The sequence below is a fragment of the Channa argus genome, chromosome 17, assembly GCF_033026475.1.
Source record: "Channa argus isolate prfri chromosome 17, Channa argus male v1.0, whole genome shotgun sequence".
NCBI lineage: Eukaryota > Metazoa > Chordata > Actinopteri > Anabantiformes > Channidae > Channa > Channa argus.
In genome coordinates, this window is record NC_090213.1 from 1,269,970 (window position 1) to 1,287,423 (window position 17,454).

Sequence of the window (17,454 nt, forward strand, 5' to 3'; positions counted from 1 at the left end):
GGGATTTTAGAAGCTGCAGGTGGAAAATGTGAATGAGTGTCGAAGTAAAGATTGTGTGTGTGTGTGTGTGTGTGGTTCTGTAAAGATACACACTTCTGTCCTGCATGTTTCTCATCTGCTGATGCTTAAACTAAACTGAGCTGCATTTTCAGCATCATGAGCCCGAAACACTTTGATGTGGAGAAATTACACATTTCTACCTGTCGACATTTTAATCCACTTAGGAATCAAAATCTTTATTAAAACACACACACACACACACACACACACACACACACACACACAGCCTCCACGTTTCTAGTCAGAGTCGTCCCAGTTGGTGCTGGACCTGCTGCAGCGGCTGAGGTCAGAGTTCAGTACAGTAGATAAACAGGCTTAAACTTGATGCCAGCAACGTGTTTCAGAAAGTTAGGATGTGCTGCTAAATCTGAGTCAGTCAGAAGCTTTGAATAAAGTCCTGCTGTGCAGACTTTGTCATATTTGTTTGTATAAAGAAGACTGGATTAAAGAAACGATTGAAATATTAATAATTGACCAATTTAAATTTTTATTTTGAGTAAATGAATTGAAACTTACAAAAAAGACCTTAATGGGAAAATGATCAAGAGATTAATCAATTATTCGACAAAAAGAATTGTTAGAGGCAGCTCAAAAATATTTGTCTTTCTAAGGTCACGTTTCCCAGTCTGAAAGTTTTTTTTAATACATATGTGCATAAAATAGCATTTTTGCCCCACCCACCATCCCACCCACCATCCGTTAGGGAAAATAAATAAAAGAAAAGAAAAAGAATAAATAGAATGGGGAAAAAATCTGCTTCCATACTTTGAAAGTAAGTCGTGAAAAGTTGCCAAATGATTAAGAATTTTTGGCCTTTAAATTGTGTTTCAGACAGACTGAGGGTGAGTGGACTCTGCCAAAGTCCATCTGAAATATCTTCCTCCCATTTCCTTTTGAGTATCTTCAGTGTTGTCAAAGTCATCCAAAAAGATGAAGAGGGGCGACAGGGAAGCAGTCAGAGGGAGAACTAATACAATTTCTGAGCTGCAGCTACCTGTAGAAGTGAGATGTTAAACCTTTGCAGCGACAGATGAAACTTCTATGCTTAAAGTGGGGACGTCCTCAGTCTGCGACTCCTCCTGTGCTGCTGCCTGATGAAATCCACTCCAAGCTGGTTCCAACAGCAGCAGCTTCTTGTTCAAGTACTTCTTCCTGAGGACGTGCGGGAAGTGCAGCCGCTGCTGAGCTTTCTTCACTACGGCCTTGAGGTTGAAAGTCCAGGACAAGTCTTCACAAACCTGATGGTAGGTTGGGTGTTAGGATTCCTTGTGGTGACCGTGAATGCACCATGTTTCCTAATAATGATATTTCTCTATAACTGAACCACCTGCACATTTAGTTCTAATTGCTGGATCACGATTTCACCCCTAACACCTCCACACTTTGCTGCCAACGTCGCACTGGAACATAATGCAGCCAGTGATTCATTTCCTGCTGTGTTATGTGCACTTACAGTTTGTGTTCTAACATCCTGGAAACACCTGATGAGATGTTCTGCAGCCATTTCAACATGATGATGGAGCTAAAGGAAAAGACAAAAGGTCACAATCGAGATCAACATCCAAATAACATCCCATCACCATCCACCTACTAACTGTTTAACACTTCAAATATCTGAACAAAATTCACACCTTTTTGTGATCACGTCTTTTATTATTACTGTTGTTTTATTTGGATCCAGGTCTTTGTTTTGTGTGTGTGTGTGTGTGTGTGTGTGTGTGTGTGTGTGTGTTGAGGGGTAATGGCTCTATTGAGCTGCTCATGGCTCAATGCACAGCTGATGATGTGTATCAGGACTGATGGTGGATGCTGCAGCCTGTAATGAACACACACACACACACACACACACACACACACACACACACACACACACAGTGTTGACTCTGACTATACAACGAAACACAAAAGCAATTTTTTTTTTTCTTAAAGACATCAGAGGGGCTGTAATTTCTGCCTGCCCATCTTCCAGCCCCCCACCCCAGAAGCCACCTCCTTTAAAGTCCAGATCTCAGAGCCGTCTTAACCCAAAAGGTCCTGGAGGAGAAAGGCGCTTCAGTGTTCACCTGTTCACTGCAGTGGGAGAGCGAGCAACTGTCTCAGAGGCCATTTGTGTTTAAACAGCCATTTAACACATTTACACAGAAGTGAAGCCTGTTTTTGGACTAATGCAGTAAACTACAAGTTCTGACCGTGTTTCGCACAGTGTCACCACGTCCTCCTTATTCCACAAAGTTCAGAGGGAGGAGGACGGATTGACAGGTCAACAAACCTTTGGACTGTGCAGAGGAGACATCTGTTCACTTCACAGTCACTACCAACAGTCCATTTCGGTTTCATTCTGAAAGTTTAACACAGTCTTAAAAACTCAAATCAAACCAAAAAGAAAGTTTAAATAATGTCATTTACATTGATGCTGCTTGTTTCCTGAATGTCGGCTGTGCACGGTCTGTGTGAAATCACCGGGCGTGAACAGAGCTGCTGTAACATCTGGCTGCCTGGGAAACATTGCCACTGATGTGCTTTACTTTGAACGATCAGCGTCAAATCAATACTTTTCTTCACTGCACCTGCTCGAGGTTGGACAGGATTCACCTTCACTTGGTGGAAACACACTGTATCAGTGCACGTGCTCTAACACCAGGACCCGTTCTGTCCCGTTCACGCTGTGTCTACACATATTTGTCACCGTTTCTTTTTCAGCTTCATCCATCCTTCATGTCGTTTATTGCAGCTGCATTTTCTCTGGTTCTGACTGAAATTATCTCCAGACACTGATGCTTCTGATTCCCTGATCATGTTTTACTCTAAAGCACCATGTTGGTTGTTGATGGAGCCCCATGAACTTCCACACATCCTGGGGCTGCTCTGCTAAATGGCACCACCTTTGCTAAAATCCTAATGTTACTAGCAGCAGATCTATAAATTTCATTGGCTCCGCAAAGATCTGCAGCTGATAATCGAATATTCTGTCAGTGGTGCAAATTCAGAAATTCTTTGTTCCTTCACATGGTCGTCAGCTGGGAGGGCAAACACTAGAGGGGCTGTGCTGTCCGACTACGCAAGTTAAGATTAAATCTATCGTTCCAGCCAAATGGGGAAATGTGCATGAAGGTCTGGCACTTCTTTCCACATCAGCCTCAAAAGGACCTGTAGCATCTTTCATAAACACTGGTGTTTGAGTGGTAAAAGAAATGTTATTAATTAAGGAAACTGATGGCAGTGATGTGGAAACTAGCTGTAGCAATAAGCTGTGCTCTGCTGTCAGGTACGTAAGTGAAGAGCTGCACAAAAAACTGTTTGAGCACATTTCTATTAAACATGTGTTTTTTTTAAACATTTAATACTGTAGATTTTGTAAAAACTGTTCTGCAGCTGAGGGATCTATAGTAAATATTCATTATATAAATGAAATATAGTTTTTGTGTTTTTATTTTATTTATGTCCTTTTACAGTCCCCTCCCCCCCAGATTTTGGGGTTTTTTGTTTGTGTTCCTTGTTCTTCTTTACAAAAGGAAAAGCTACTAAGTCTGGAACCCAAACGGACACTTTGCATTAATTTCACAATTACATCCACGTCACGCTGAGCGCAGAGCTTCTTCTTTAAGCAGCTGGAGCAAACAGGGCTCAGGGTCTTTTTCCTGTTGCAGCATCACCACTGAAATAATGTTTGAAGTGAGATTTCTTCCCTTGCAGCAGTTCAGTCTCTGCAAACTCTCGACACGAAGTTTCCTTTGAAAGGTCCATGAAAAGCCGTGAAAATGCTGACACAAAACAGGTTTGTCTGCACTTTTCCCTGCATCTAAACTTTTTGGGTTTTTCTATTGAACAAAAACAAAACAAACAAACTCACAATTTTGATAAACTGGCTTGAGGACAGGAAGCACAGGGCCGAAAAAAAAATCCCAAAGATGTGAAATCACCTCCTGTTTGTGCTGATGATGTTTGAATCGGAGCTAAAGTCAATTTCAGCAAAAAGATGAAAGCAGCGTGTGAAACGTGACCTCACTTCACTGCACCTGGCTTCTCTTTGTCCTCATTCAAACTCTTCCTCCTCGTCCATCCAACAAATGACTCCAGTCACTTCTTACTCTGCAAATGGCTCATTATCAGCATTTGAACAACCTGCAAATTGTGTCCGCGCGTGTTGGATGGACAGTTTTCAGATGGATTTTGCAGCAAAGTGCTGACTGTGCCACCTCTGTCCTCTTAAGTCTGGAACATTGGACATTCAATAGTGAGACTTTCACGAGCAGCTCAGGTGTGTGTGTGTGTGTGTGTGTGCAGGAAACACCTGAACTAAATTACCAGTTCAGAGCTGAGGCTGGCAGAGAGAGGGAGCAAAGGAGCTAATGGTGTATGAAAGGAGGACAATGATTCAGCAGCTGTGGCGTCACACAGTGTGTGATTCTAAAAACCCTGGATGACGTGAAATGACTCGGAGGCAAATTCTGGTCTCCAGCTTCACTTCTCCTCACACAAACACAATCATGTGTTTTTTTTATTGTCCTTTTGCCAACTTTGGCAAAATCATCCAACAACAACTTAATCACGAGAAATTCTGCATTCACAGAGTCTATTTAGTTACATTAAATATGTTTTAGTGACAAAATGCAGCAAAGACAAACAGTAAGTGTTGGTCCCTGCAGAGTCTCAGAGGCAACTTACTGAGCTCAGTTACAAAAAAAAAAGGCCACAAATGGCAGAAAATAAAGGAAAACTTACAGAAAAGACCAAAAAATAAACTAAAGGTAACCAGGAAAAACGATTACAATTCTGATATATATTAAAAACCATTCAGCTTCACAACAGCCACAGATGATACGATAAAAGCAGTTTCCACTTTCCCTATAAGCAGATCCGAGGTTTGGTCCCACGTCTTACGAATCGGCTTTTATTAGCAACAGGTGCGTCGAGGGATCACCTGTCCTCAGACCTGCCTCTCTAGGAACCAGAACCAGACGTCTGTTTATTTATCTGTGAGCTTTTTATGACTTGATCAGTCGAACGAATATTTTCCGCCCAACAGGTTTCGCAGCAGTTTTACATCAATCTGCAGTGTTCGCTCCAGTGAGTCCACTGGCCTCACAAATGAGACGTCCAGGTTTTAAGAAAACGTGTCAAAGGAAAAACCTGTTTTCCCTGGAGGACACTAATGATGTCTGCCATGATGATCAAATGTTCACACACACACACACACACACACCATCAGAAATACAACACTGTAATCACGTCTTTGTGCCTCCAGTAGAAACATTCACTGAATTTATTGCGCTGAACCTCGTCCATCTCTGCTGTCTGCTTATGGAGACGTTCCCCCCACCCACACACGTCCCACTGGAGACAGTTCTCTACATATAAGTAAAAAACAGGATGTTCGACTCGGTTTGCACTGATCATGCAAAGTGAAGAGCAGCTTTCTTGAAATACAGACTTGAGACACAGGCACCAAAAAACAAAACTGGGGAATAATTTTAGGGAAGAAAACACGTCCCTTCAACATATTAGTGTTTCTATGGATTTGGTGCGATGCCACTGACCTGAGTGTAAAGAGCCGTGACACTGAGACTTGAGTCTGGGGTGGGGTTAGAAAAGCAGCTTGGCATGAAAGACCCACACTAATGTGGATGCATGAATGCACGGCTACCTGCTCACCATGGTGTCAGCACACGAACCTCCCTGCAGGTCTCGCTCTGTTTATTTCAGAGAGCCAATAAAACTAAAGCCAAAAATCTTATTAAGTAAATGAGTTTAGTTTTGTTCAATCTTCAGTGTTTCTTCTTAGACTTTGTGTCACACACATGTTGTGGTTAACAATCCAAACTAACATGTCAGAGGTCAAATCGCTCCGCTTTTTGAAGACCTTTGGCGTCATCATATTGACATCACAGCTGCACGTCATCGGCATAGGAGGCTCCAGGAGCAACTTTAGGTTTAAATCACATTACAAGAAAAACTACATGGAAAGAAGTAGAAACATTGAGCATCCAAAACTGTACTACATTAAAAAATCGCTGTGGCGTTTAAGCACCGTTCTGTAGTGAGTGGACAGTGTTGGTCTACAACGTGCAGACAATGCACTGAAGGTGAAGAACGTGAAGAATGACTTCATGTCCGCCGCCTCATAGCAAAAATTATTTTCTTTTGCAACAGCTTCACAAAGATTCTCTCTCTCTGGTTTGATTAAGATTAGAAATTCTCATTCATTCATGCAGCTGTTGCCGTCTTCAATCTAATTCTCAGAGTTGCACTGATGCACATTGTCCTTCACCTCAGTCACAAAGGGACAAATATCAGCAGGTTATCACGGCGGTGTCGACCAAAGCTCACGGCCGAGACGCCGGACGAGTCCCGTGTCACGATTTAACGACTTCAGACACCATTTTAAAAAGTGTAAATGAATAGAAGAACATCTGAACCAGGCTGCTTGGCACAGCGCACACACACCCTGCTCTCTGCGGCTCGAGGCCACGTCGGAGCCTCTGTGCCGTTAAATGAAGTCTGGGGACTGTGAGGAGAAAAATCCATAGCAATCGAGAGCTTTTTTCCTCCCACACGAGTCAAGACGCCAAAGGCTTTTCCTCAGTGAGAGCAGGGATAAACCGAGATGCTGCAGATACAGGAGTGATGCTCCATTACCACAACATCAGTGTTAAAGGAGGGAGGGGGAAACTCAGGGCACGTTGGGCACAGAATAGTACAAGTTCTCACAGTTATGACTTTGGTGTCTCATCACAAGAAACGATTTCAGAATGTGCCTTTTTTTTTTGCTCCTTGATTTGACAAAGATCTTATGTGATGAGCAGTGTGGTTAACTTATTATTATTTACACCCATTCATTTATTATGAGATTAAGTGACTTAACTTTTTTTAAACTGCAAACTGACTACACAGACGATCGGGCTCCACATGACCTCAGGTCTGCCGCGAATGGAAGGTGCTTCTGGAAATTGCATCTTTTAAACTGTTGGTTCAAATAACGTGACGTAAAAACATTTCGTGAACATATTTAAACATATTTAATTTGTTTTCTACAATGCGTTAGTCACAACTAGAGATTTACATTCAGTGCCACACACCTGTAAACGTAACACCTGACCCAAACCTTTCCCTCCACTCTTGTTTAAAGTCATCTAACCAGGCAACACTCAGGCTGAAGCAGCAGCTCGCTGCCCAAAACGCTCAGAACAAAACATTAAAAACATGCAACGAAAGCTGATTTTCCCTCTTGGCATCAGTCACAACACAATACGTAAATGCATCAACATCCCAACGCCTCATAGTGATTTTACTAGCGAGCACGGCGTGTTTTTGAAAAAAGAGATTCATTCCTGTGTGCAGGTCTTTCCGCATCCAACTGAGTTTTAAATGCAGGACGTACAGTGAGAATCTAGACGGGAACCGTTCACACACAGTTTGACACAGACGGTGACCTGTGTTCGTTCTTCAACGACAAAACAAGGAAAGAAATCCTAAATTCAGAAACATTATTGTGCTGCGTCAGATTTCATCCTTTGCCCACATTGTAAAGAGTGTAATGCAGAAAAATAGAAAGAAACCCAATAAAATGTTTGGCTGAAAACATCCAAAACATACTGTGGATTTGACTTTTGGTCCATCAGGTCTCATCCTAACAGCCGCACAGAACAGCACCTTTTATAGAAGATAAAGACCGAGGACTGATTGGAGAAGTGTCATAAAACGCATCTTAGCAAGTGAGAAAAAGTGTCAAGTTTCTGTGTGGAAAACGAAGGTAAAACGCGTTTCCTTCCACCTGTGCTGCAGGTGTGGATGTCAGCAGCTGAGCTGCTTGTGGCCTGATTCTCTGCAGTTTGAACAGGTCTCAGAGAAGATGCTCTCTGCTTTTCCCTGCTGATTCCCCTCAGTTTTGATTGTAAAACAGCTTCTAACCTCTGTTGTTTCATAACCTCTTCAGAGTTTTTCCAATTTTAGAGGCTTTTTGTAAAACAGAAACTACTTTTAACAAGCTCGAACATTCAGTGAACTGATTTCTACTATTTAATTGAATTGAATTGAATCTTCTCTTACGTTGCTTACTCGTCATCAGGTCTGGTCCCTGTGCAAGAATCCTTAGTTAATGTGTCTGTCCTCTTTGTTTAATCTGTTCAGCTTTTGGTTTTTCTACATGTGAGCATCCAGTCACAGCCGAAAAAGACGGAACAGTTTTTTTTTGCTGCCAAATTGCTAAAAAAAAAAACAGGTGGACGACAAACAGTAAGAATAAACACTATTAAGGCCAAAAACGACCTTAAATGTAAAATGCATTGGACCAGATCTAATCATGGACCAAAAACTGCAATTTGAAGTGTCTGTCCAGGATGTTGCAGCCCACATGTGAATAATTCTTGGAGACGTTTGGTGTCCACAGCAGCCCACACATGTGCATCACCGAGGCTGATTTTGACAGGTTTTTATTAGAAACTGACTCTGAGCTGCTCGGAGCTGGACAGGCAGCCTCACAGCGGTCGGCTGAAACTGGATTTAGAGCATGTTGGACCAAACACATGATGGTTTTTGTCTCTTATAAGAATCTGTTCAGAGCCTTTTGCCAGTAGATAGTCCAGGCAGGATATGAGATGGTTAGCGAGCTTTATTTTTTGCTGTCTTTATGCTAAGCTAGGCTAATCATCCATTTCTAAACTATAGACATGAGACCAATGTCCATCTTCTCGTCTACTCCCTGGACACACAGTGAATACATTTTCCTGCAAACCCAACATGCTATTGATTCACATGGACATATCACAGTTCCGTCCACCACCTGTCTTCAGATCTCAAGACATGAAATTCAGATGTCTCCCAGCTGTGCACTAAAGGATAAAACACATACAAAAATACAACAAGGACACAATACACTCACCACTTTGTGTCAGACACGTCCACAAACTCTAAAAACTATGTGTGGACACACTGTTACTGTAAAGATGGAGTTTCCATGGTTACATGATTCCACCTTTACACTTCCTGATCCCATAAATGACATCATAGGAAAGCTGTTTCATAACTCGCACCATAGTTCACCTGGACGAACTAAACAGCAAACGGGAAACATAATTATAATCACCGGCTGAATTATTTTAGGATTTAACACATTTCTTCAATGGAGGAAGTTAAATTAATTAACACTAAAACATTATGAAAAGTACGAAGTGTGTCAGAGCTAAGAGTCTAAAAAAACATTAAAAGACTTTAATGTCGGTGTCGTCAAAAACAGGATGTTGTGCTGTAAGACTCGAAAAAATGCTAGCAAGCTAGTTAGCATTTAGCCTAGCAGTAGTTACCCACATCTGTTCTGGATGAATTTCAGCACTGTGTGTCTGTTATATGACTTTATTAACGGCACCACAAACAAATTCCAACAGTTCACGGGAAATAAAACATTCACATAACTTTTTTTTCGTAGCTGAAGTGAACCCGTGGAACCATCCGACAAACCACACACAACCCACAACGACTAGGAAACAACAATCCCCCCACATCTGAATAAAACCCAGCAGAAACCTTCAGCTGTTTGTGTTGCTTCTCCCTGGCTGGATGTGATATTTCGGTTTGCACAAGATGCACTAGTTTTTCTTCAAGACCTGCTTTTCTTCACCTGGCATTCAGATCATCGCGGGGACACAAAGCGAATCATGCTACAGGGCGGCTAGCATGGTTCCCGCTGCCACACAGCTGAAGGAGACAAGAGGCAGCATTTATCACTAACAGGCAGCTTCTCCTAAAACTCTCCATCCCCTTTTCTCCACCAGGAACCTCTTTTTTTAATCTCGTCGTAAACAAAGCAAATGTTTCCTGCCTGTTTTTTTGCCAACGTGCATTGGTTCAGCACCGCTAGCTAACGGTGATAAGAGGTTCCCGATGCTCCCACAGCTCCAGTGCTTCAGTCTGTCTCCTTTTTTTCCCTCCTCTGCTTTTTTCAGCATGTGTCTTTTTTTAAATCCCCTTTATCATTTGCAGGTTTGGTTTCTCAGGTCTGTCCAGGTCTCCACCTGGGCCTTAGGGACTCTGCTGCTCCATGTTTTCAATCAATGGCTCTTTCTTCATGAACTGCAGATGTCTGATGGACCTCCACACCCCGACGTAGCTGTCACTGAGCGACTGACTGGAGGGGGGAGTTTCCCTGTGCAGGTGCTCCCTTTGCATCTCCAGAACCTCTTTTTCTGTCATAACATGAGAGTTCGCACCTGCTTCTGCGTCTGGCGTCCACGGCTGCCCGTTAGCCAAACCGACCTCCTCCTTTCCGTCACTGCTCAACACTCCCTCCACTTCTGCGTTTCCTGCATCAGATCCGGTGGCAGCAGCAGGTCCACCATTGTTCACCAATGGTTTCTCTTGATAAGGTTCCCCAGGCAGCGCTCCGTCCTTCCCTGCCTCCTCCAGATCCTCGTACAAGCTCTTCTTCTTCGTCTCAAAGTATTTCACCACGCAGTATGTGATGGAGCCGACTGTGTTCACCACCACGCCACCGATGAACAGCCCAGTCGGCGCCACATCACTAAATGCCAGCATGCCGACAGTGATGGTGGCGATGCTCTTCACCACGCCAACGAAGCTGGTGGTGACAGCAGAGTTGATATAGGTGCAGTGAAGCGTGGTGAAGTTCATAGCGCAGCCGATGAAGATGCAGAAAATGAAGATGACTGTGATGTGGGGGTCCTTCCAGCCCTCGTACGACCACATGTTGATAGCGTCCATGGAGATGAGGGAGCACACCAGCAAAACCTGTGAGAAAGACAAAGAGGAAGAACAAGAAGTAGAGAAGATGAAAATAGAAAACAGATGAAGACTAACACTCTGCTCCACAGTCCTTACCGGCGAGGCCATGATGGCGATGGCATACTGTGCAGTGAGGGGTCCGTACTCGCTGTCAAGACTAGTTTTCTGAATCAGGACCAGGTAGGAGGCGTGGATGATCACTGCCAACACTCCAGTGATGTAACCGAAGGGATCTCCGGTGAGGTCACCTGCACCTGGAAGATGAAAATTGTGAGGAAGTTCCCATGGTTTTCCTGATGTAACTGGGAAAAAAAATCAACCATAGTTTATTACTGGACTCTGTCTTGACACTGACAGACTCCCATATAAACTGCTACTGGACAATCACGGGTTGGGAGTGGGTCTTAGAAAACAGTGAATGAGAAGATAAAGGAGCACAAATGCTTCATCTTTAGATCCATGAACTGGATCTGTGTCATCTACATTTGATGTTTCTAACATACAGTTTGAGAAACGTATCAATGTTCTTGTCAGAAAGAGAGAAAAAAAAAAACAGAGCGAGGAAGAGAAGTGGGAGTTTGAAGGTTGGTTTGGACACATCAGAGGAGCTGGAGCAGGAGGGTTAATTCTGGCCTGAATGTGTGTGTGTGTGTGTGTGTGTGTGTTTGTGTAGGCTGGAAACTGACTGAACCAGCTGCTCACGAACAGCAGTGCAACACACACATTAAAAATGCACAACAACCAAGACGAACAGTGTTTGAATGGAAAGTGGCTCCAACCTTCTACCTGAGGTAGCTGGATTAGCCACATGCTAAATTGCATCTTTGTGACATCATCTACGCTTTTATTTTATCCCGTGAGTTCAGGGTTTAGAGTTTTTACGCCGGATGTCTTCCTGACGCAACCCTTTGCTGCTGGGGAAGGGAAAAGGCTGTTGGGGGTTCAGTGTCAGGCCCAGGGACACTTCGACATCTACCCAAGCCCAGGGAGTCAACCACTGACCTTGTGGTCCCTGGACAACTGCCTTATCAGCTGAGCTACAGCCGCCCCGACATCATAACTACTGTGTTTTTTAAAAAAAAAATCAACGATATTATCCCCCCAAAAACGTTTAGAGCTAAAGCTATAAGTTTTTCTCACCGTACCATATCAATATGCAACTTAATTTAGTTCTGATATCAAAATCTTTTCCTGCAGACTGCTCTACACACTGAAGTATCTCTAATAGACCACACCAGAGTTCTATTCAACCGGAGCAGGTAGGTCGTGTGTGTCGTGGAAATTTAATCCATCCGATGCATTTATTGATCCCACAACACTGAAGAGGTTCAGAAATATCTGATTAAAAATAATAAACACTTGCTTACATAAAGAAATGAATGTAGACGCAGGGGGAACAAAACCAGTCTCATCACCTCATGTCATTGCAAAAGGGGAACAAGCAGAACGTTCCAACAAAACCACAGACATGAGAGAACTTAACCTTTGCTATAAGACAATGAAAAGGTCATTAAACGTCAAAAACACGGAGTCTAACAGCTGCATGTTTCCTGCTCTGCCAGGTCATGAATAAAACATCATGTTCCAGAAGTAGCGTTCCACTTGAAGCTTCTACAACATTATTTAATCCGCACTGACTTTAATTGTGAGGCCCAACATCTGAGCAGAACCACCAACTTTCCCTCCCACAGAAAGATTAGAAACACCAAGAAACAGGCTTTTCTCACTCCTCCACCACAGAAGATTTCCTTTCCATCATATTTTTAGCCAAGCTGTCGATGAAAAGATGAATATTTGGTTTGGGTTTTTTTTTTACAGGGAATAAAACTGTGCTCTTCACAAAGATTAATCCCACAACGATGAATCTCTTCATTAAATCCATATTCTGCACATTTCACACTTGCTGAGAGCAGCTTCTGCAAACGGATCATTAACAGTGATGGAAAAATCAAATCTCCTGCTGCGAGAGACACATTAATGTGACTATGTGTGATATATGTGACGTATAACTAAAAACTATTAAACTGCGAGTTTTATAGCAGAGAGCTAATATTTCATCTTCTGTATGTGGACAGATGTGACGGCAGGTGGAGGGAGGAAAGGAGGTGATGGAGGCACAGAAGGAAGTAAACAAAAAAAGAGATGTTCTCAGAAATTTCCAGTCACCGTGACAAACCAAAAAAAAATAAAAAACAATCCCCACAATGTTTATGAGATTTTGTTTTTCCTGCAATTCTCCACTTTTCTACATGAAACCATCAAACTCTGAACCACATCTGTAAACTAACAACTTCTCCCCAGAGTCTGTCTGCTCAGGCTCTTTCAATTATCCTCAACCACACTGCAGGGCAGAAATAAAGAGCTATTATCTGATGTTAGCAATAACCAGGGCCACAGGGGGGCCTGGGGGGCCTGGGGGGCACTGTCCACAAAGGATGCAAATGATGGATTTTACCTTCCTAACTGTTTATTATTATTTGTTTATGACTGTTTAGACGGAAAAATGGTGTATTAGTTACATATTTGACATTTCTGACACTGACCAAACACACAAACACACTATGAGCCTGGGCTGGGGAGCTGTGCCCCAGTCTGGCCCCCTCCCCATTAGAAAAAGACGTTCTGGATCCACCCCTGCTCATATTCAGAGAATCTGAATCAGAGCTCCGAGCCTCCGAACAGTGCAGCAGTTTGGCTTCTTTGAGCTGAGTGTTGTGGTTTTGGGACTTAAGCTTTCAGTGTTCGGGTTCCGTTTGTTCTGCAGTGGGTCTGGTTCAGTACAAAACACTGAATCGCTCTGCACCACACACACTTTACCAGCGGGAACATGTTCGAACACCTTGTACTGCTTTTTTACGGCCTTTAGTGAATCTTCTCGATGCTACAGTTACACTTTGGCGTTGGACGCTCCAGGGAACAACTTTATATTCCCAGAAAAACTGTGTTAGGTTTAGAGAAAACAAAAGGCTACAAGCAGTGACGCCAGCACACATGCCCTTCATTACCATAGTAACCATGTGCGTCACATGGTGTTCTGATCATCATTAAAGTGCATCTCACAGTAGAGTTGAACCCTGGTCCCCTGTGAAAAAGTCCTGTGTTCTTTCTTTCGTACTACACTGGAAGCTCAGAGTGTCGATCACCAGTGCAAACAGGAACCCTGAGCATTAGCGAAGCAGAAGTGCTGCACAAAGCTGCGGGCTGACATGTTTAAAGATCAGCTGTTGAATAATTTGCAGCAGGTGAGGTGCTGGAGGAGGCGGAAACAAGGAGAAACCACATTAAAACACTGATCCAAGGTTCCTCTGCACGCACTCCAACGGTTTGCTGATTTCCCCAGAAAGCAACTCTCATTCCTGAAAATGTAAAGGATCCCTAAAGATATTGGGCGACTGTGGCGCAGAGCGGTCGCCCACCAGTTCCACAGTTGTTGGTTCAATCCCCGGCTCCTCCTGTCACATGTCGAAGTGTCCTTGAGCAAGACACTGAACCCCAACTTTGTCGAGTGTTGGCCAGGTCCCCCATCGGTGTGTGTGTGTGTGTGTGTGTGTGCGTGTGTGTTTACCAGCCAGTGCAGCTCCGCCTGTGGTGATGACCACGGCGGTGACCACGCCAATGGACGGGATGCCGTTCCTCAGCACGCACACACCAATGCTGAGCGTGAAGAGCGGCAGGCAGCGTTTGAACACGACATACATGGGCAGACTGAGGCCTCTCAGAGACCACAGAGTGAGCGTGGACTGCAGCGTGGACAGGATACAGACCGAGGCAAACTCCTGCAGACAGAGACACAGAGACATGCACTGTCCAGTTAGGAGGAACCTGCCCTCAACCCGTAGAGACCGAAGACTAGAGGTCAACTCACGGTGACAACAACCAGACTGGAAACCTGGACACCAAGTCTCTGCAGTAACACTGAGGTTTTTAAAATTAGTTGAGTATTTGACTGTGTACTTGTACCAAATCTGTCATGAGACAGAGCAGCTGCTTAACTGGTTCTGTGACTGAAAATAAAGATTTTCTCTGTTTCTTTGCCACCAATAACTCTGCAGTACCCACACGGATACTAACTCCCCGGAGACAAGCACTGCAGAAGCAGAGGATGACGATCGTTTCAGTTTGACTTTAAACACAAGGCCAACTGTCTCTGCAGCATGACCAACACTTCCCTCAGCGATGGGGGGGGGGGGGGGGGGGGGGGGGGGGGGGAGGAGATACACAGGTCATTCAACTTTTAGTGATACACTGATAAATTGATGTTTCTCTCTGTTGGTCAGATGCAGATTAAAAGCTTTAAAATCAGGCAGATTTGTGACATTTATGATGTTATTGGTTGTAACGATATTTAAAACTTGCACTTTGTTTTAGTTTGTGTCAAATGTATAATTCATAATCAGCACGGATCTGACTAAAAATGATCAATATGTTCTTCTATTTCCAGTCTTCCCAACTCTGCAGCTACAAGCACCCAGGGAGTCCCGGGAACCCGGTTCGGGAATCACCAGGACGCAGCGCTTAGTTTGCAAACTTGGCAGTTTTTACCTTGGAGAGCTGAAAGCTGAACGCGGGGATCTTGACCTTCCCCAGCCGCCTGAGGGTCTCCAGAGTGAGCGCCGCGGTGCTGCTGGTCAGGAACTGGATGAGCGTCAGGAAGGTGAAGTGATAACTGGAGATGAGGAACTTGAGCAGGATGTTGAGGGAGCCGGAGAAAACGCCGTGCGCAACGGCCACGGAAATCCCCAACAGGCGGCTCTTAAACACCTCCATGATGGTTCGCTGGTCGCTTTGGACAGAGTGAGAGCGGAGGAGGTGAATCCGCGCAGAGCCCGGTGTGGAGAAGCTGCCTCTGGAGGATCAGGGCAGCGCTTTAGTTTTTACGCACAGCCGCGACGCACCGCTGCTGGATGGGAAACGGGAGGACGTGAGGAAGTGAACCCCCCTCCCTCCCTCCCACCTTTAGTGCTGTTACTGAAGGAAAATGAATCTGCCTTCATGAGCTTTTCAGCCGATTAATACAAACGATAACAGAAGACTCGGTTCTGCTGACTCCTGTCTTTTTTCGGCTTATGAGCAGCTGCGCCTCAGCTGCTGCGTTAGTTTCCGGTCATTCAGAACCAGCGGAGGCTTGTTCTGTGCGCTTCTGTGTGGAGAAGGATCAGAAGCAGAGGAGCGCAGCCCCCGAACTGAAGCTGCAGTGGAGTTACAGCAGGAGCGCAGGAGGTGCACAGTCCTCTTAAAGAGCTGCGAGGAAACTATGACATTTTGCCGCAGCGCCTCTTGGCTATAGACCGGGGGAGGGGGGAGGGGGGTGGGGGGAGGCTCCATCCATTCATTCAACCGTTATTCATCCATTCAGAGCAGCTCACTCTGCTTGGGCCAATTTTTCCAGGAACCTGCAGGTCACCACTTCTACAGCGTATCACACTCAGACTCAGCTGTGTTTCCATCCAGAACATGCAGCTGTGGGAAATGAAACGAAGTCAGGCTCTGGGAAACTGATACAACTGCTTGAGTCAAAAACACAGAAACTTGACTTTTTGAATCCATCTTCGCTCCTGATAAGCAAATACAGACTATAGTGCAGCTCCTCTGGGATTTAGTCTCACAAAACAAACGTTTCTTCTCTTGGCACTTTGCTTCATGAAAGATCAATTCAAAATGTCAACCTCACGGTGGCACTGGAGGGAAAGTCAGACCCTCCTCATGAAAACCTGCAAGTCGTATGCCCCCCCCCCCAGAGCAAACATACATTTCCAGAGGTGCTGACTTTTAAAGACATCAGCAGAAAGTTTTGTCCAAAGTGCTTTAAAGGACACTTTCAGTCATTTTTTTTGGATCTACTTTGATTAATACATGTAACTGAACCACATTAAAATGCCTCCAGATGACATCACTTGCAGGAACCTTCAGTTCAGATCACCAGGAGTCGAACCTCTGACCCCGTGGTTTGTGGACAACGATGAACGAACCCTTAAATGAGCGAAGGCACAAACACAAAAACAAACCACACAAGAAAAAAGTGTGTAACTACTGAGTTCAGGAAAACACAACATGCCTCGTTTTCTCTTCTTCCTCGTTGCCTTTTCTAATTAGTTCAGCTCCGCTCTGCTTTGTCGCTGTGACAGATAAAGGATTTATCGGATGAAATAAATGTGAAAATGCGCAGATAAAAGATTCAATGGGTTTTTACACAATCTGCTCCTAATAGCAGAACCTGCACAGCTCCACATTAACAACATATCAGTGAGTCTCCACATTGTTTTACCCTCAGATTTACAGACTTTTCACTAAATACACAAACAAATTTACAGGTTGTTAAATGAACAGCAGAAGAACTTTTAGCTGAATCCACAGCAGCTTTCATGAAACGCTGGAATTCCTGACATTAAACATCTCTGTGCACTGAGGTGTCTTCAGTTTGTGTTTGCTGTGCTGCCTTAAATTTGATTGGCTCCAGTCACGTCGTGCACTTTCATGCTTGTAGTAACTAGTACTGCAAATATTATCTCGGTCAAGCAGCACAAGTAGAAAAATCCCTGTAATAATCAACTTGACTCGCTGGAACAAAGAAATGTGGGGATTCTCCAGAGGAAACAACGGTTTGACTCGTGCTGAAAAAAGTAGGATGTTTCTATGGTGCTGGTCTCATCCTGAGCAGCT

The 17,454-nt window shown here is 44.1% G+C and overlaps 1 protein-coding gene across 1 annotated transcript; it reads right to left on the reverse strand.

The window, feature by feature from the left end:
- Positions 1-1,832: 1,832 nt before the first annotated feature.
- On the reverse strand, positions 1,833-16,047 carry slc35d3 (solute carrier family 35 member D3). Its single transcript, XM_067482080.1, has 4 exons — positions 15,337-16,047; positions 14,360-14,570; positions 10,891-11,048; positions 1,833-10,800 (listed from the first exon to the last, which is right to left on the reverse strand). Exons 1-4 carry the CDS (start codon positions 15,559-15,561, stop codon positions 10,075-10,077), a joined length of 1,320 nt encoding a protein of 439 aa, XP_067338181.1. The 5' UTR covers positions 15,562-16,047; the 3' UTR covers positions 1,833-10,074.
- Positions 16,048-17,454: the final 1,407 nt, after the last annotated feature.